Source organism: Ostrinia furnacalis, unplaced genomic scaffold (assembly GCF_004193835.3).
Source record: "Ostrinia furnacalis isolate ACB-3 unplaced genomic scaffold, ASM419383v2 OfSCF2566, whole genome shotgun sequence".
NCBI lineage: Eukaryota > Metazoa > Arthropoda > Insecta > Lepidoptera > Crambidae > Ostrinia > Ostrinia furnacalis.
In genome coordinates, this window is record NW_021132805.1 from 784,826 (window position 1) to 806,140 (window position 21,315).

The window sequence follows — 21,315 nt, forward strand, 5'->3', positions numbered from 1 at the left end:
AGTCTTTTTATTTTATTCATAAAGTTATTGTCATCTTCAGGTCATTTCCACCCGTATTCACAAACATTACTATGAGGTCTCACATCGACGCACAGGGTGACACCCGAACCAATCACAGACCTCTATCAACACTGTGCGTTCGATTTGCTGTTTCACTTAAGGCGATTAGAGTCCTCAATGACCTTGGGCGTTTGACCTTCACGCCGCGAGCAACACCCGCGCACCCCGCACCAAAAACTCCGATTTGACACCGATCAAAAATACACGGGCATAGGTAGGTACAGAATAGAAGCTCTTTCTTCACACATTACTGCCTATTATTTTAACCTTAAATTGATGAACCTTGATGTCGGTGTCATTTAACTCAGGCGTAAAGGTATTTAANAAAAAAAAAAAAAAAAAGGGTTAAACGAAATAGGCCAGATATACAAGCATTTATTTTTGGCAGAATTATCTAAAACTGACAGCGAAGAGTGACTAATTTCATTTGTTTTTGTTAAAATTTAATTAGATTTTAGAGCATTTGGTATACTTTTCAAGATGCCTACTCCAGAGAAGAACGTAATGGGAAACCCAGAACAAATTCAGGAGCAGCCAACACGAGAAATAAGTCAAACAGATCATCTGAACAAGAAGCTTCTGACTTCGTTGTTCAACAGGATGAATGATGGTGAAGACTCCAATTTAAATAAAATGTTGGAGCCCGACAACATTCCAGAAGACGACGACGAGTGGAAGGAGTAATTTTAGCTGTATTCTTGTAAATAATTTACCCAGTGTATGTTTATACAAATAAAATGCTTTAATTTACTACATACTTACTTCTCCTGTCACACCTTCCATGTCTCCTTTTCCAAACAAGTGTTTCAGGTCATCGTATAAATGTATCACTATCCCTACTATAATGTGATTCCATCGATGAGTTTTCAAACTGCTTTGCTATGTAATTTAACCTTTTCAACGCCAACGACGGATACATCTGCCTTAAAAATGATGGCAGTAATAGGCTAATTGAGTATTATGTAAACTGAATAATTTATCAAGCGTGGCGTCAGAGTGATGGCTTTTGTATTTGACGTGGCGCTGAAAAGGTTAATGTGGACTGAAATTGTTACAAATTACAGGCACAGCAATAGCATAGTGCAAAACTGAATACTTTAGTAAGTAGGTCCTTTGAGAGTGGAGAAGTGGTGGTATGTTATAAATGTAAAGACATAGTTAAGGTGGTTATGTGCTCATAATATGAAAATCTAAAATTAATAAACTTTTAGTGTTTTATAGGGACTTTGGATTGTATTATATAATTTTCATTAAATATACAAGATTTATTGAAGTTATCAAATTATTGGAAAGGAAATCAATCAGTACACTAGTAGGTAGGAATAACAGTTGCCAGATGATCAGACCACACAATTGGTTCAGCTATCTCCCACATAACAGCTTAAGGTTCTTGCTATACAAGCAAGGTCCTTAGAAATATTACGCTTTGAAGTAATTTTAGGTAACACAAATAAAACACACAAGAAACAGTAACTTGAATAATATTTTTATTATGTACTACACGAGTTATAATGAGGAATGTTCTTATTTACATAGCTTTTGCATTTCATTAACTCCAATATAATTATTTTATTGAACATTTATTTTACAGTTACCATCGGATTGATATACATTAAACTACTGTGTCGAACGCAACTAAATAATACTGGAAATAAATTATGTTGTGACGTTTACAAGAATTTCAAGTAAACCGTTTCAAGCAAAGCTTTTACACAGAGAATTATTGCGTTACAACTTCTATTCAATGGCATCTTATTTATTTATAAATAACATACATATAAACAGGACAAATTCCTATTTCAACAACCTGCTTCATAATATTTAACACACAAAATTAAAATGTCAAAAAAATCAAAATGTAGATTATTAAAACATCAAAAAATCTGTACATAGAAAAATATATTGGAAATATATAATATACGATTTTTTTTACAAGGGAACCAAGGGTTTGGTAAAATATAATTTGTGTTTACAATTTGATATTTGTGAAATAAAACAATATATTGTACAACGAAGATTGCAACTATTGCTTAGGGCCTCCGGCAGAGCTATGCGCAACCTGGTAACAAATATATACCTGAAATTAATAAAACAATTTACATATCAGCAAGGTAAAGGGTTTTAGTAAAAAAAAAATAATCAGTAACGTTACTAATACCGTTATTTTTTAACTTGAACAAACAACACCAAAAACTTGTACGTAGCTTGCTGACTCCATATTCCTTTGCATATGAAATCGAGTTTTATTTTACAGTAGACAGTAATATTCGTGATAGTAATACGTCGCTCCGTAAGATTTCGAATTTCAATCTGCCACCAATATTACTTTATTTATAGACACGGTTATTGTGTTATTACTCACTTAACAGCGAGTTATTTATGTAGGAGGACCTATCAAATGACTTATTAACCGATAACTGTACCCAACGTAGCGCTTATAACGATAACGTTACCGTTACTCACCTAACAGTAATAGTCGCGTGCAGCCTAGGCCGCCTTCTCTATCATGTCGATGATCTTGATCTTGTAGAACACGTACGGGTAGATTTACCGATAACGTTACTCCGTTATAACGTTACCGTTACTCACCTAACAGTAATAGTCGTTTGCTTAACATGCTACTTTGTTTAAGAGGACAGACTTATTAACCGATAACGCTACGCCGTTATAACGTTACCGTTACTCACCTAACAGTAATAGTCGCGTGCAGCCTAGGCCGCCTTCTCTATCATGACTGTCGATGTTGATCTTGTAGAACACGTACGGGTAGATTTACCGATAACGTTACGCCGTTATAACGTTACCGTTACTCACCTAACAGTAATAGTCGCGTGCAGCCTAGGCCGCCTTCTCTATCATGTCGATGTTGATCTTGTAGAACACATACGGGTAGATTTACCGATAACGCTACGCCGTTATAACGTTACCGTTACTCACCTAACAGTAATAGTCGCGTGCAGCCTAGGCCGCCTTCTCTATCATGTCGATGTTGATCTTGTAGAACACGTACGGGTAGTATTCCGATTGGCCGAAGCCGAGCCCGGCCAGCTCTGCGCTCTGGAACAAATAAAGAGATTGTTTTGTGAATTTATTCGTTATTATTTTAGTATTAAGTTCATCATCATCAGATGATTTAGTCTCCACTCCACTGCAGAGGAACGCTTCATTCTTATTTACTAGAGGGAAATTCCGCGCTTGTTACTTCTCTGATTAGCAGATTTGACTGAGCAGCGGCTTGGAGCAGATCGTGACCGCTATCATATTTATTTATATTAACCGGCAGACAGTGGTGACTCAGCACTTGCCAAATGTTGGTCTCGAAGCGCTGGTAGGGTAAAAAGATTATGAGATATGTAGAGGCAAAATGACGATTTGTAAGAAGTATTTATTAGTCTAAACAAATAAAGAAATCTTGACTTTGACATATTACGGGCCAGGGGTCCTGTTTCACCAGGACCGTGAGGGGGAAAAACCCATATGAAAACAACAGGAGGCGTAACTAGGGTTATCTTTCAGACGGGAGCTGGCCTCTGACATGCCATGTCTGATGGATACGATTAAAGCCCGGTTTGCGAGCACGTAGAATTTTGTCCAATGACCCCAAGCTACCCATCCTTATCGCTCGCGCGTAATTATATTGCTGTCGCGACTGTGCGACGGGCGCCCGCAGTGAGAGTGCGAGGGCAACAGCAATCTGGTGGGGAGAGTCCCAAGTAACTCACATGGTCATCCCCATCGACCATTCAGGCTAGGGTGGTACACTGCAGGCTAGGATGGTACACTGCAGGCTAGGGTGGTACACTGTAGGCTAGGGTGGTACACTACAAGCTAGGGTGTACATACGTCCTGCGCACTAGAGCCGTGGTGCTGTGCGGAGTGGTCGAGGTGCGCATAGAGTTGTTGCAATACGTCGCGCAGTTTCTTGACTAGAGGCTAGGGTGGTGGAGTGCAGGCTAGGCTGGTACACCGCAGGCTAGGGTAGTACACTGCAGGCTAGGGTGGTACACTACAAGCTAGGGTGGTACACTGCAGGCTAGGGTGGTACACTACAAGCTAGGGTGGTACACTGCAGGCTAGGGTGGTACACTACAGGCTAAAGTGTACTTACGTCCTGCGCGCTGGATCCGTGATGCTGTGCGGAGTGGTCCAGATGCGCATAGAGTTGTTGCAGCACGTCGCGTAGCTTCTTCACGCTCTTGCGGGCGGGCACCAGCACTACGGCTTGGAAGTTCACGGGGAGGCCGTATCTGGAAGGTGTTATCAGGTCATGATTAAATTGCTATGTTATAGTCAAACCTCGAAGCTCAGGCGCTCCTAGGTTTGACTAGTCAATCCTCAGGTCTGACTAGAAGTCTTAGTCAAAGCCCAAACATTTCGGCCTTTGACTGAATAATGTTAGTCAAACCTAGGAGAAACTAATTTGGTCAGTCAAACGTCGAAACTCAATTTAATGAAATCGGTGTTTGACTAGTCAAACCTCAATTAAGACATTTAACTAACTATACTTGATTCTGACATCGAAGTTATTGCATAGGCTTTACGGTCGGTTTTCTCGCGCACACGCAGCTAATCTTTAGGTACCTAAAGGTACCAGTAACTAAGCTTATTTACTGCGGTTGTTTGTCAGTGTTTCTAGACCGATCTTGAAATTACTATTTTTAGGGTTCTGTACCTTGAAGATTTAAGGGTAAAAACGGGAACCTATTACTATGACTTCGCTGTTTGTCTGTCCACACCATGAACCATTCCCAAAATATTTAGTTTTATATACACTTTAAAAATAAGTAAACGTTCAAGGGGGGCTCCTATACAGCAAGCGTGATTTTTTGTCGTTTTTTGCTCAATATTAATAACGTCAACAGGACAGGTGAACGCTTGAAATATTCACATTAGGTTTTCTATAATTGCTGCCGGCCTCTGTAACGCCGCGTCTACCTTTGACCGAGTCTATCAGTCGGTTCTAGGATTGACTAGGCAAAGCCCGAAACAGATTATTTTCATTTCGACGTTTGACTGAACAGTTAGGAACTCCTAGGTTTGACTTAGTCAAAGGCCGAAATTGGAATTTATTTCGGGGTTGGCCCGAAAGCCTTGGTCAAACCTAGGATAGACCAGTCATTCCGCGAAGAGACTGCATATCGACCTTTGACAATGACAGCTATATTAACGGTTGAAACTGCTGACCAGTTTGGCTGCTTTCCACCGTGAAAGGAATAAATGCAGAAGGCAGGTGTCCGATTATCGATGAGAGACGTCGTAAAACTGCGCAACAAATCAACCAAACTGCAGCTATGCTAATTAAAAAAGTCACCAGTTGAGCTAGTTTCCGACAAATACTCCGTTCTTTATCTATTTCATTTCGCTCATCCCTCGATGCGAGGAGTCCCTTGGAAATTGATATCTTGGTGGAAGGTAAGAACTACGCTTACGCTAAGGCGCATGCACAAATCGCATATTTTGGATAGTTTTAGTTATAACTCACGTTTGAATACTTATCATTAGATAATCAACTACGTGCTACTACTACTAGCATGAGACGTCCACCTACAAGGTGGACCGACGACATCGTAAAGGTAGCAGGGAAGCGCTAGACACAGGCCGCTACCAATCGATCAACGTGGAAAGCATTAGGTGAGGCCTATGTTCAGCAGTGGACGTTTTATGGCTGAAATGATGATGATGATGGATCAACTACGATAGATTTAGAGATACTCTTTGATGCAGACCACACAAAACATTAAAAAAAAAACGTCGAAATCATACAATTTTGTCATAATTTTACTATAGCTAGCAAGCAATATCTATGATAAAATTAATTGACTCACCTTAGCACCGATTCGACGAACACACGGAGGGCTTTGACGTGGATCCAGGCGCAGAAGCATTCGGAGAAGTTCACCTTCAACCACCTCACCAGGGGACCCTGTGAAAGAGAAATTACAAAGTTTCATACAGGGTGTTCCATTATTCCAGGGCAATTAATTAAAAGTGAAGTCACTTAGCTCCTTTATAGGTTTTTATTTGGAAACGACTCTTTACTACCTACTTTTGGGTAAACTAGGAGGGATATCATTCAGTCCCTTCCGTAGACACTTTAGGATCCTATTCGATAGAACTCGAATCGGTTGGCCTTTGATAACCAACTTTACTCAAAGTGTCTAAGCCGGCCAGCGCTGCCTGCACCAGATAATCGATGCACTAAGTGGGAGACGGATCAAGGATCGTGATCGCAATTCGAAAACTTTTTGCCCCAGCCTCCATCATTTTGTCCCAAGATTTTCCACTAAACCCTTAAATATGCTAAATATTAAGTTGCATATACCGATTTTCCAGAAGATTACCCTCTCCAAGAGAACCAGCATCTTCGTTCCAGAGTATCTACATTCAATTATGACATTTTATGCCGCTAGATATAAGGTTGGATACTCACGAACTGCTTTTTCTTGTCAATAACGAGCTTGGTGATCTCATTCTTGCCTGCAGCCAGGTCGGCCTCGTTGTACGAGAACTCGCGAACGACGAACTTGCGCTCGCGAGCGTGCTCGCGAACGAACTTACGCTCGCGAGCGTGCAGCTTGTAATAGTAGTTTTAGCATTTATATTGGAATGTGGTCTTTACGCCCCAAGATATAAGTTTGAACACTCACGAACTGCTTCTTCTTGTCAGTAACGAGCTTGGTGATCTCGATCTTACGAGAACTCGCGAACGACGAACTCGCGCTCGCGAGCACGAACCTTGAACTCTTTCAACTAGTTCTAGCATCTAGATAAGAATGTGGCCTCTATGCCTCTAGATAATAAGATTGTAAACACTCATGAACTGCTTCGTCAACATCTAGATTGTACGTAACCTTTATTCAACGAGGACGAACGATGAACTTACGCTTGCGAGCGTGCAGATTGAACTGTTCTGCTCATCAAAAGAAGTACCATCTGAAAATTGACCTTTCTTCTCTAGATATAAGGTTGAACACTCACAAACTGCTTCTTCTTGTCAGTGACGAGCTTGATGATTTCGATCTTACGAGAACTCGCGAACGACAAACTTACGCTCGCGAGCGTGCTCGCGAGCGTGCTCGCGAACGATGAACTTACGCTCGCGAGCATGTACACACGACAGCACATCAGGCTACCCATTTTTGTTGCAAACTCGCCCCTATTACAACTGCACAAGAACCCACAGTGGTTACCTTGACGTGCCGTCGTCCGTACCTTCAATTCTTTCAACTGATTCTAGCATCTAGATAGGAATGTGCCCTTTATGCCCCTAGATATAAGTTTGAACACTCACAAACTGCTTCTTCTTGTCAGTAACGAGCTTGGTGATCTCGTTCTTGCCTGCAGCGAGGTCAGCCTCGTTGTACGAGAACTCGCGAACGACGAACTTGCGCTCGCGAGCGTGCGCGAACGACGAACTTACGCTCGCGAACGTGCAGCTTGAAGTAGTAGTTCTAGCATCTAGATAGTAATATGGCCTTTATGCCTATAGATATAAGGTTGAACACTCACTAACTGCTTCTTCTTGTCAGTGACGAGCTTGATGATCTCGATCTTACGAGAACTCGCGAACGGCAAATTTACGCTCGCGAGCGTGCTCGCGAACGATGAACTTACGCTCACGAGCGTGCAGCTTCAACTCTTACAGTTAATACTAGCATCTAGATAAGAATATAGCCTTTATGCCTCCAGTTATAAGGTTGTAAACACTTACGAACTGCTTCTTCTTGTCAGTGGCGAGCGCGAGCGTGCTCGCGAACGATGAACTTACGCTCGCGAGCATGTACCTTCAACTCTTTCAACTAATTCTAGCATCTAGATAGGAATGTGGCCTTTACGCCCCTAGACATAAGGTTGAACACTCACGAACTGCTTCTCCTTGTCAGTAACGAGCTTGGTGATCTCGATCTTACGAGAACTCGCGAACGACAAACTTACGCTCGCGAGCGTGCTCGCGAACGATGAACTCACGCTCGCGAGCTTCTAGATAGGAATGTAGCCTTTATACCCCTAGATATAAGGTTGGATACTTACGAACTGCTTCTTCTTGTCAGTAACGAGCTTGGTGATCTCGTTCTTGCCTGCAGCGAGGTCAGCCTCGTTGTACGAGAACTCGCGAACGACGAACTTGCGCTCGCGAGCGTGCAGCTTGAACTCTTCGACGACCTGCGAAGGAATAAATGTATAAAGTAAGTTTGACTATTGAAGGGTGAAAAAAGCTACTTATTGCTAGCTTATAGATCAATATGAAAAAAATGCATTTCCCATCATTCCCCTGAAGGGGGGAAAAATATTTTTCCCCGATGTGACTTTGGGAAGTATACCCAGTATACCCTGATAAAAAATGTTGCAATTCGCACCAAAGGAATATGTGTACGAGTGTTGTACATTCTGAGATGTTAACCCCTTAGATGACTGAATTTTTTTAAAGTAACTTTGTACCACACCTTTTTGCAAAATGACTACAAAATAAAATTTATAAAAAATGCAATTCACGAAGGCGAGTGAGCTTTACATGTGTGGTGGCTTGCTACTGTTCATTTTTCAGAAGTTTTGATAGATATTATGGTTATGTGCATTTACACGTTCACACACAAGTAAAGCTTAATCGCCTTCGTGAGTTGCAAGAACTATAACTAATAATTATGTATTTATACCTTCTTGAAGAGCGTGACGGTGAATAGGCCGTAGTCGTTGTCCTGGTAGATAAGCTGCGTAGAGCGCGGCACGATCATGTCTGTGATCTTTTCATAGTTGGCGTTCCAGTCGTTGAACATCGACCTGCGGCGGGGAAAGGGTTAAGAGTTTAAGGATTTGCCACACTGGATACATTCTGCGGTCAGGTCAAAGTGAACGCAGCCCGCATCATGTATAAACAAAATTGTCGATCAGTAGCTGTTGGGAACCGGTAGGTGGACCAACCTCTTTTGATATTTTTATCTATGTTTTTATACTTTTTTCACTCTTTTTGATACCTTTTGTTTCTAGTTTTTGAAATATATGTTTTTATAGCCAGGGCATTTAACGCAAAAATAAATCTTCATTTTAAACCGAAGATATTTTCTTATTTTCTTATTCGTAACAAAACTTCAACGACAACAAATCGCTGAATGCGATCCTATCGAGTAATCGTTCTATCGGAATGACCCTTATGAATACGGATTTAGAACTGTTTTTCTATGGGACGACGTAACTAAACGTCAATGACTACAAATCGCTGAGTTGCGATCCTATTGAGTAATCGTTCTATCAATATGAGCCTTGTGAATACGGATTTAGACCTGTTTTTAATGGGACGACTTCTGAACGTCAGCGAGATCTTGACTGTCAAAATACGTGAATTAGGCCACTGGGTAACGATCAACGGTCCGGGCAATGCAATCGTCACAAGGCAATCTGTCTGCTATGTGGTTTGCGTTAATTGCTCGCACATGTACTAAAGGTATGATGTAAAGACCGACAATGTTGTTCAAATTAACGATGCAGACTGCGTAAGTCAAAGGACCCGGGCTCGATTCCTAATAGGAATAACATTTCATGGTTTACTAGCTTTCCGCCCGCGTGCGTTTTGTCTGTCACAGAAAAACTTTTACGCGCGCGTGCGTGTTTCAAAAACCGGGATAAAAACTATCCTATGTCCTTTCCCGGGACTCAAACTATCTCTATGACAAATTTCATCAAAATCGATTCAGTGGTTTAGGCATGAAAGCAAGACAGACAGACAGACAAGAGTTACTTTCGCATTTATAAACAAACGACGACGACGAATGGATTTTGGACCCTAACACAAGGCAGTAAAGTTCAAAAGCACTCACTTGGGCACGATGACGAGCAGCGTGGTCAGGTACTCGCTGTCAAGGATGAAATGCTCCTTCTTCACCAGGTCCGCCAGGTTGCGGGTCAGCAAGCTGCCACTGAAAAGGAGAATCGACTTTGTTGACTGTGGCGTAAGGTATAAAGTGAAAGTAAAAATAGTCAGCCACGTTGTGTATCGGCAGAAGGCAAAGTCAAATGAAAAAATGTTTGGCTAGGTTACTAGTTAGCAGGCTGCAGCAAACGACAATCGACTTTATCGTCTGTTGCTTAGAGTACAAAACCATAAGGCGATGTATACGCATCAGTTCGCGAGCGAGACAACGAGTCTCTCTTCTCAGTATTTTGTCTCACTCGCTTGTCTTTGTCGCGGTGCGAACCGCCGCCTTTAACTATTACTTTGTATGTTTTGTACTGTACTAAATACTAAACTATACATCCATTAATTAATCAATTTGTAAATAGATTCCAACAAATAAAGGATACACGTCACACTCGCACCGTGCTAATTTTGGGACACCCTGTATTACTACTTACGTTTGTTTCTTTTCCAGGTTCTGCAAGTTGCCCTTGAGTGCGTTGTAGGCGGACGACTTGACCTTCAGATCCGCGTCGATCTGGCCCAGCTGTGGACATATGAGTTTAACATTAAAGACAAAGCCCATATCAGACTTATCAACTCGAAAAGAGTTCAACATTCAACACCGTATCCCCTTTCGCGCGCTGTTAATCGCGAGGCGAGGCGTTTACGTTACGGTGCGGATAAGTGTGCGTTGCAGTATGGAGTTTCATACAAATAATACTGACCGCCTCGAGTTGATACGGTTACGATCCCTTTCTGGGTTGATAAATGTGCGATGTCCTTAACATGGTCATAAACGAAAATTAAAGATCTACAATATTACTAATCAATTTTATAATAGCCGATTGTAGACTAGCTGACCCAGCGAACTTCGTGCCGCCCATGTTCGTCAGAAATAATGTAGGATTCTAATGCTGAAAGAATTTTTCAAATCGATCCAGTAGTTTCGGAGCCTATCCAACACAAAACAATCAAATCTTTCCTCTTTATAATATCAGTGTAGATATAATTATAGCTTTGCCATAGTAAACCCGCCTCTTTTAGTAAGGGCTGGGTCAAGGTCAACATTTGTGATGCCCAGGCATAGGCATTTTATTTCGTGTGTTAAGGGCAGTTTGAAGGTCAATTTCACTTGGCATACCTTTTTCCCGTACTCTATAGTTGTGAATATGTTAAAAAACAGCTGATTTCTTAACAACATACAGTATTAAAGAACCAGAGTAAAATTTAGCACATAGCTCGTAAAACTGATGGTCGTTAGGGCAGAAAAATTCTCAAGTGGCGTTGTTGCCACTTCAGACCGGAAAACCTAGTGTTAGGCCTTAGAATCGATGGACTGACGATTTAAATGTAGTATCAACCTTTTCTAACACTTCATCTGTATATGCCGTTTATGTATACAGGCAGTAATACTGTATATGTATATTTCATGTCACCGTGAAATTGTGAACTCCATCATGCATCTATTTTATAATATAACGCGTGAGATCTCCGAGTTAGATATATTGTTATTATCGGAATTGACAATTTTACGGTGACATATACACGTAATATTATTATGTACCTGTTTACTGCCCGCATCCAGGCTCTTCCCGCGACCTTTACCAGATCGTCGGTCCACCGTTCATTGTGGAAAACCTTGGGGGAGGCCTTTGTCCAGCAGTGGACGTCATTTGGCTGAAACGAACGAACGAACGAACCTGTTTACTGATGATGTCAGCGATGTTACGGAGGCTCTGCTTGATGGGGTACTTGGCCATATCCCACTGGAAGCGGGTTAGGTACGTGGGCAGGTCACCTGGAAAGTTACACAATATTGTTACATTTAGAATAACTGCAATATAGTTCCATATTGTTTGTATACAAAACAAGGTCAATATTGTATACAGTTCATTTGCTATGAAATAAATTATTATTTACATAAGTAAAAGGGTATTTTCATTTTAGACTGGAATTCGAAACATTACTTTTGAGTTCTGATTTTTAAAATGTATATTTAGAGATAGAATAAGTAATTATAATAATTATTAGACGTTACAATATTGACCTCGTATTTACAACTGAAAAGACATTTATGTCCCACATTCATCATAAAATAACGTTGGCATATTTAGGAAATTATTAAAAAAAACAAAAAAAAAAGGCGATTTTAAATCTAAAAAGTTTTAGGTGAAACATAAAATAAGTGCTACAACTAAAACAAAAAAAAGGTTATAAAAAACTAAATCTAAAGAAAGGACTAGCATCAAATGTGCAATAACATACAACATATTAACAGTCATAGCGTTTGTCAAACTTAAAATAAAATAACATGCAACATCGATTCTCATGCATATAAAGTCATGCAATCATTTATACTATGACAAGTTACACAATACTATCTAACGTCAATGCAAAGCAGATATACACGGCTAAATGACTTTTGTTTGCAGTTTTTTTCTATTACCTTTACTGTAAAAAGAAACGATAAAGGATTTGGGAGTTGTTTACAAACATTTTAAAACTCAGATTACTTATTTGTCTAGCTAAAACATTTTTATATGCTTTTAACTGAAATTACATTTTATTACATCAAACACATGAAAGTAATGGAAATATAACATAAACAAAAGTGTGAATTGTAATATATTCACGAAAATATTTATATAGTTTGTTGATTCTTGATCCATAAAATATCAAAGAGTATCCGGTAGCTGGCTAAAATCAAACACCCACGAATATCAAGGCCACAGAACGTCATTGTTATAAATTAAGATTTATTATTAGTCGTAAACAATAACTCATTTTGACCTAGAAAGATTCCACCAATAACTGTTCGAAAATAAATATTATACTCGCCATAAAACCGTTTTAAGTCGTGAAAATATTAAATAAAATACATACATATTACAGAAACAGAAAACACAACGACAATATTGAAAAAAAAAATCAAAACAAAGCAAAATAAAAAATAACTTAAGCTACGTTGAAATAACATTTATAAGACAAGCGGCGACGGCATTCTTCAGGAAACTTTTTTGTATATAATTAAGAAATTTTGTATATTACAAGTCTTAAAAGTGGTAAAATGTTTCTCGGAATGCCTCCTCAGGTTAACTACACATTTCAGTAGCTGTATACTTATAAGCTCTTGCAGACAAGGTGTGGTAAGACGTATTCGGTGGGTTATTAGCTGTGACAACAAGAGCGTCACCCTAAACTTTTGGGTTACATTGTATTTTTAAGCAAAAATTCAGGATGGCGCTACCAATTTTACTCATACGGCCAGCGCCACCGGCTTAGTTATCATTTTAATCTCCTAGAGCTAAAAAAAAGTATAAAATGTTTAACAATGTCTTCCTAATTCAATTTACAACTATCTATGCCAGCTCATAAGTCAGGCGATCACTCGCTGACGTTGACTCGAGATGATTAGTGTTCGCAATCACTGCCTCACGTAATAACTAGACAAATTAAATGCAGGCAGCGCTGTACGTAATCGGGATATACAAGCCTACCGATTTTTACAGGTCCTAATTTTGAACTGCATTTGAGGTGTTAGCTTTCTTTAGATGCAGCGGTTATCGCGCGGTTCCGAAGTAGTTCTCATACGTGTGTATTGATGTATGATGCAATGCATCCAGAAATTATGATAGTGGGTTGAATGAAACCGTATGTAGCTGGTAGCTGTCAAGTTCTCAAGATTGATTGCCGAATTCCTGTGACTTTTTATGCTTAATTATGCTTGTGTTACGAGTGGATTCACCACAATAGTCCAGCGGCGGCGGTGTTTGAACCAGCATTCCTCGGATCTCAAGTCAGCTAGTCAGATACCTACACCGTTCGGCTATTGTCGTTCGTATGGTAGTCGAACAATACGCAACTGCTCAGGGAACGCACGATCAACGCAGCATCCGAAAACGTCAACCTCAAAAGCGGTTCAACGTCAGAGTTACGGGTGAGTTTGGCCTAAACCTTGGGTGAGGACGTGGTGGTGTCTTTCTTCCTCGTCCTCTTCGTCCCAGCGGGGCGAGCTGCGTCCGCTGGAGGGCTGCGAGGGCTGGGAAGCCTCGCACTCTGAGTGCTCCCGGTGCTCGCACGGCCAACAGCCGTGGTGTTCCGAAAACGCCGAGTCACAGACGGGCGACGTCGGCGTGGGGGGTGGCTCCCCTCCGCCCGGGTCGGCGTACGAGTCGATGCCTAGATCCGGCAGATTTTGTCTGACATATAGTTAACAACACTCCAGTGTCCGTTATCTCCAGTATTTTATTTCTATATCCTCATAAAACTTCATAAATGATGATCCCGGTTTATGAGTTATGCTATTTAAATCACGCCAGACCAGGGCGTTACGAAATATTGTAAACCATCAATCCTGCTTTAACTTCTCGACTTTATAGACCGTTAACGCCTCACGTTATAATAAATTGGGGCAAATAAAATAGGATAATAATAGTACAGGACAGGAGCAAATCAATAAAAATAAAAATCCATGTTATTGTGAAGAACCAAAATATAAAAAAGATAATAATATAAGAATAAAAAGCGCTATGCATAGACAACATTTTAAAAGCTTGTATGGCTAAGCTATGAATGTCTTGTGAGGCAGTGATTGCGATTTATCTATGGTATGGATATATAACGATAATATAATCTTAACTTATCAGTTATCTGCGACACAAAAATAAAGCTGATCTAACATGAACTTGGATACATAGACGTGACCTTAACGCTACAGTATACATTTGTTTTAATACTTGATATTATGCAACACCTTTTAATATTAAGATAAGTCGCTTTTTCATATTTTCATGGCCAGGAACTATAACTATAGAAAATACAATGCAAAATCGCAACATTCCTTTAAAATTATGATAAAGCATTTTTGATGAAAAGGCGACTTTTTCATATTAATGCAACTATTATCAATTAACACTTAGTATTTGTGAGACACGTACTACGGATAAACTTTGATTTATCTTTACGATTGTATCTAAAATAACGCAATAAAATAAGAAAAAGAAAATTATATAAAATTTTGTTTTGGATTTTCTTTCTTTCTTCCGAATATCCAAAATATTTGATCGTTTTAAATAAATAGAAATGTTGTAATATCAATAAGTAATAGAAGTAGAATAAACATTTGAATTACGTTTAACGTAATTTAATTAACAAAACGCTAAATTATTATGATAAATAACTATGTGCATTAAAATCAATTAGGGTTAGTACCTAGTTGATTTTAATGTAACATTTGATTGTAATCTAAACTAAGCGTAACATCATCAAATATTGGTATTTCTTTAAATATTAAAATTAGAATTGTAGAAGAAAGAATAAGAATTAATGTAATAGATTGTCTTATCGATTTTTTAAAAGAATCTATTAAATTAGAAACTCAGAAATCAATTGAACATATTTATGGCGATTGTCAATTACATTTTCAAAAGCGTTAACATAATAAAAAATGCAAATAAAAACATTAATTATGTTTATAATAATATACATGAACTATCTTTGATGTAGTTATAACTTATAAATATAATATAATAATATATACAATATTATATTATACATAATTTGCTTATTTATTCACTGCACCGCGAAAGCACAACGGAAGCTCGCACGATTACATATACCTCGAAGCTTTACATATACTAGAAATATTACTCACATCCGAAAAATTTTTTCCACTTTTCAGACACTGAAATGCAATCCCAAATTCTAACATTCTCAGGCATGAAGTGTTAAAATCTAAATACCAGAACCAGACATTATAATAATTAAATCCAAAAGAATAAAAAAATACTAGAATTTCTAATAAAAAGCGACGATTTCGAAATATTATTATCTATTTCTTTTATAACAAAAAAAAAGTATAAAACGATCGAATAAAACCAATTTTCTTCGAAACTTCCATTCCGTTCCATTAAATAAATAAATTAATGACGATGGCGAATGTGTGTAATAAAACGTAGAAATCAACGAATATGAAAACTAACGATACCGCGAGCCACCAGTCTGCTTGTGACCACGGATGTAGAAATAGCCGAAACGTCAAGCTGTAAGTTCTCATGTAAGTAATTCATAAAATATCGCGTTGAGGCCTAGTTTACTCTATTTTAAATGTAGAGTTCAGTCCGAGAAATCTACAATATTTTGTTTGCGTACTGCAAACCTCTTGACTCCCACGATGATATACCGGATCAATAGTGACTGTTACAACACATAAATATACTGTTTGTACAAAATATACATTCCATAACAACTATATACATTTCACACAATATTCAGATGCAGTGTGCGGAGGTTCAAGATAGTCTCACGTAAATGAACCTCGAGTAAAACAATAAATAATAAAAAAATCAATCGAACAAACACTGTCCACTTAACATTCTTAGCCTCAGCTTTTAAGTTACATCATGTTGAAGTTAAGAAATATTAGAATATTCAACGAATCTTTTAATGTAATAAAATATTTCTGTAGATATACAAATTCAAGTAAGCTACTATATTGTATAATACACTGATTTAGTGAAACAATAGTTAGCTCAGTGCATATTAATATGTTGATGGAGCGAAACGAGTATGAAATTAATACTCGAAAATTAAAATACATATTGTATTGATAAAATGTTCTTAATAACTACTGCAATAGTCTAATTTCAAACAACATAATATACTATGACTTTTTCAAATATTAAATAATTTTACACTAAAGATTCGTTGATATTATCTGTGTAATATACATTTATTTACATTAAATAGGGTGCTTTAAATGTGATAAAAAGGAGAAATGTATTGTGTTAATGTGTGACATGTTTTACAAATATATAAAAAATATATAACTTTTAGTTGTGCAATAATAGTTGTTTGATTGCAAATAATATAAAATACACAAAATAAAACTGACTATTCGATACGCATGATAGTCAGAGTGGAGAAATTAACAAACATGCAAATTATATGAAGAAAACAAAAAAGAAAATAACAAAAAAATAGGTAGAATGAAAATAAATAAAGACATAATTCAGTAACCACCGAAACTTAGCAATACATGCTTAGATCTTTCGCACTACTCTGTGCTTTTAATTGTTTCATATTTCTACTTCACTTTAATCTTTTCTAGTATTAAAATTAGTTTTCCATGCTAGCAACATCATAGGCCGTAGCTTATTTCTCGTCTATATTTCCCAAACATGCTATCTTAGTTTAAATCTAAATTCCAATTCGTCTCTCATGCAAAATAATTTTTAAATTATCAATTTAGAAAAATAAAATCTATCAGTTTTATCTGTGACATCTATTTGTTTAATTCCTTATTTATTTAGATTTAAATGGCACTAAACACTACAGTTTGCTGACGATGGGAGAAAATGTGTAAATTAGAAGTTTTATTGAGTCGTAAAGAAACGTAAAATGTTTAGAGCCATGTAAAAAGTGTTAACACGAATGAATGGAGTGGGACTTACTGTTGTTTGCCATCAAGTTTTCATGGAGCTTGTCGCGCTGATCTTCAAGTACCTGATGACAAATAATCACTCATAAAACACAAATCTCAAAATGATGCAGGACTCGACTCGGTCAGCACTCCCCGTTACATCGCATGTGTACTTGCTACAATTCTATGCGTTTTGTCTTTGACATCTTTTTTGGTTCTCTCGTCTCCGCCAAGCGCCGTATCAATACGGCTATTCTTGATTTAAAATAGTCTAAAATTAGTCCAAATTTTGTTTAGTTCTGTGTAAATGTAAGATCTGGTTTATATGTGTAATATTCTTAATTTAAGGTGGTTTAATTAATTATTTTTATATGCATGTTGTGCTTACATCGAGTAGGGTAAATCAGTATGAATTGATTTGACACTCATTACTAGACATCGGATTATATGCATTTGCATTATTGCATATGCAAATGCATATAATGCTATTTTTATAGCGTTATTGCATATTTTGGTACTTTTTCATTGACAGTGCTTATTTTAGTATTTATACGTGTTAGACGTGTTGTACTTCGCCGCCGTCCCCACGCCAAACATCAACACATCGCCCTCGCACGTACTGCGAGAACGCATTGAGAGCGATCCATACCAGTGTTGCCAGAGAAATTACCAGAAATATAAAAAAATGTAACCTTTTTGAATAAAAAGTAACCTTCATACGGGGGGGAGGGGGGGGTTGCGGAGCGAAAATGAATGACCATTCCATGAAGACCGAAAAGTGACCGGTCGTATAAAAACGTTTCCTGGATTTGCGTTTTATTATCGAAAAACATTCGCTAAAATTCATTTTTTTTAACAAACAATAAATCAAATTCATGTTAAAATGCAAATTAAATGCTGTTTTGTATAAAAATCCGTGTCTCGAAGAAATAAAAAAAGTTAACGCATTTATCAACGGCACCAGTCAAATTCTGCCTGAAGAGGTCTCGGCAGAAATGGCGCCAAATTTTAAGTTCTGTCCGGTAACGTCAGTGGACGTTGAAAGGTCATTTTCAGCATATTAATTAGTTTTAAGTGACAAACGTCACAAATTTGCGCCAGAAAACCTTGAAAAATATGTTATTGTATATTGTCACAAGAATTACAACCAATAAGTACCTAATAATTAATTAATTATGTATTGTGAAAATAAAGTTAATTCTAATAATGTTTTTTGATTGTGCATATTTTGTGCATATTTCGCCCTTTTTTAGTGCATATTTGCATGCATATTTTGGCATTTTGATAGTGCATATAATCCGATGTCTACTCATTACTTACTTTTGCATGATATTTGATTGTACCCAGTTTTGTAAGCCAAAAAAAAAAAAAAAAAAAAAAAAAAAATACTTTTATAAATTAAAAATTGAAAGAATTGTAGTATTAGTGCACATTGTGCAATAATTATGCATGTTACATAGCTTCTTCAGAACTGTGTTTAAATCAAATTCACTGGCATGGATCCAAATAAAGGTTGCAGTTCTTCTTTGTAAGACAACTCAAATTATCTAATAGAGAAAAAGTACTGCACTTTTGCATAGGGGATTGTAATTATGTAACAGGGTAGTAAAATTTCTTCTAACATTCTTGACTATGACTATGACTATATTGTATTATTTTGGAATACAGAGTCATTTAAGTATTTTGTTTTTATTACAATAAGGGCCGATTTTTCAATCGTCAGTTAACTTTTATCTGAAGAATAAACTTGTCATTTTGACATATTTCTCATACTAAAACTGTCAATGTGCCAAACTTATTCCTCAGTTAAAAGTTATCCAACGATTGAAAAATCAGCCCTAAGTTGTTTGCACAAAACAAAATACTTTAAGAAGAAAATAAAGTATTTGAGACTTACCTCACCAAGGTACTGAGCCACCTTCCTTGTGACACCTTCAACGAAGGTATCGAGCTTACCCAGATCATCGGACAACCCGACCAACTGATCCAGAGTTCCGACCTGTAAATGAAAAGTGATGACGTTTAATTCAATAGTTATGGAATACAGAAACATTTATTTCTTTTAATTTTTCAATACATTCAATATATTACGTTCAGTTATTTAATTTTATTATTGAATGTGAATAATAAATGCAATAACAAATCTAAAATGTTTTTTAAAATAAACCAGATAATTTTGCATACATTCAAGGCACATAATATTTTTGTAATTTGGTTACCATTTAATCATTATTTATTGAATATAATTTACATTTAAAATATTAAAATAATCTACCTACATTCTTAGAATTGGAGTGATGCACTAAAATAACAATTTACATAATATAATGTCAAACAGAATGAAGAAAATATTGGCATTATGACAAATACTGTTTAGTAGTATGTTTGTATATTTTAATTGTTGTGTTGGTACCTATCATCCTTAATTAACACACCAAATTAATGAATGTGTAACTAGATAACATTATCAATATGATCACAACTTCTGAAATAAAAATAGAAACGGTAGTAATATTCTCACATGTAATAAACTTATTAAACTTGATTTAGATATGGCAACTTTTATAAAATTAATTGTATAATTACAGGTAACACAGTCAAGGACCAATTTATTACAGAACTGGACTATTATATCATTATTTGATAGGTCTTAGATAGATATTATAAAGAGGAAAGATTTGTATGTTTGTAACAAGTAAACTCTTCATAATAATAATAAGGTGTATTTTAACGGTCCAAGTTAAATAGGTTGAAATGAAGAAGCCACATACCTTCAGGTCAGGAATAGGGAATTTGTAGTTGACACTAAGGTTGCCAGATTTGGTGGCATTGTTCAGGGTGTCCCATGTTTGCTGGCACGTCTTGTCGCCTGGCGCACTGATTACCCAGTACTCCGACATTTTCACCACTGAAAAAACAACATACACCAGTCAAAATCAATGCAGTCCCGGCTTATAATCAAGAGAATTAAGTTATCACCATCACCGCCACATCTCTATTTACGCCACAACTAAACACCATGGGACGAAAAATCGATTATGCAGCTCCAAAACTCATGTCTTTGGCGCACGGGAACCAAGAACGGTGTGATGTTTCCAGCTCTAATTATGACTAGCGGGGGAGGACTATGAATCAATACCTAGCCAAGGCGGTCGGCGCCCGCTTGGCGGTCAGACTTCCCGGCGCCCGACTCCTATTATCCCATGATTACACCCCAAACCACCCCACAGTACGTCCGTCATCGTAACTTTGACACTTTCCTGTCCCGCGCAAAAGCCCTACGCGGCCTTATCGTTAACACCACACGGACAAACAATCCACGGTACTCACCTAGAACTTAAAGTATAATGCTGTTTAACAATAAATATTCGAAACAGCAAATAATTTGGCGAAATCACAAGACAATTCGGGACTAGCCCTTCAGCGCCATGAAAATTCACGTGATGCGGTGCTGCCACCTACAACGACTGATCAGACAGCTGATTTACGTCAATTGTCTATGAATGGCTATGGCAGGAATTTTTAAAAATATTCAAAATAGTTTGAAAGTTCCTGGATTTCTCAGAAGAAGTCAGAAGAAATTCTAATTTAATTAAAATGATTCAATTTATAAGCAAATTATTATAACACTAGCTGACCCGGCGAACTTCGTACCGCCTTAGCGTAGAGATTTTCTTAATATTTTTTTCCGTAAGAACCATCCTTGGACTTCCACAAACATTTAAAAAAAAGAATTATCGAAATCGGTTCAGCCGTTCACACGTGATGCCGTGACAACGCGAAACGGGTTTCATTTTTATATATATATAGATTCACAAATGTTAAACAAAACGACAAGATTTTTAGCTCAATTTTATGTATTAAGAATTATTGTCATTGGATAAAAAACTTTATTTATAATATTATATTTCATTATAATTAATATTATACATTTCGTAAAATA

At 37.4% G+C, this 21,315-nt stretch overlaps 1 protein-coding gene across 6 annotated transcripts; it reads right to left on the reverse strand.

Annotated features, from left to right (window-relative positions):
• Positions 1 to 1,524: 1,524 nt before the first annotated feature.
• On the reverse strand, positions 1,525 to 20,854 carry Vha44 (V-type proton ATPase subunit Vha44). Of its 6 annotated transcripts, none has more exons than XM_028308861.1 (14): positions 20,703 to 20,854; positions 20,144 to 20,280; positions 19,270 to 19,371; positions 17,404 to 17,455; positions 11,653 to 11,750; positions 10,408 to 10,496; positions 9,873 to 9,971; positions 8,715 to 8,838; positions 8,185 to 8,223; positions 6,491 to 6,583; positions 5,886 to 5,983; positions 4,169 to 4,307; positions 2,998 to 3,117; positions 1,525 to 2,137 (listed from the first exon to the last, which is right to left on the reverse strand). In XM_028308861.1, the coding sequence occupies exons 2-13, from the start codon at positions 20,270 to 20,272 to the stop codon at positions 3,022 to 3,024; spliced, it is 1,158 nt and encodes a 385-aa protein (XP_028164662.1). In that variant the 5' UTR covers positions 20,273 to 20,280; positions 20,703 to 20,854; the 3' UTR covers positions 1,525 to 2,137; positions 2,998 to 3,021. The 6 variants fall into 6 exon arrangements, with proteins under 6 accessions (XP_028164662.1, XP_028164659.1, XP_028164657.1 ...); XM_028308858.1 differs by lacking the exon at positions 6,491 to 6,583 and adding an exon at positions 7,352 to 7,444; XM_028308859.1 differs by lacking the exon at positions 6,491 to 6,583 and adding an exon at positions 7,352 to 7,444 and having other exon boundaries at positions 1,998 to 2,119.
• Positions 20,855 to 21,315: the final 461 nt, after the last annotated feature.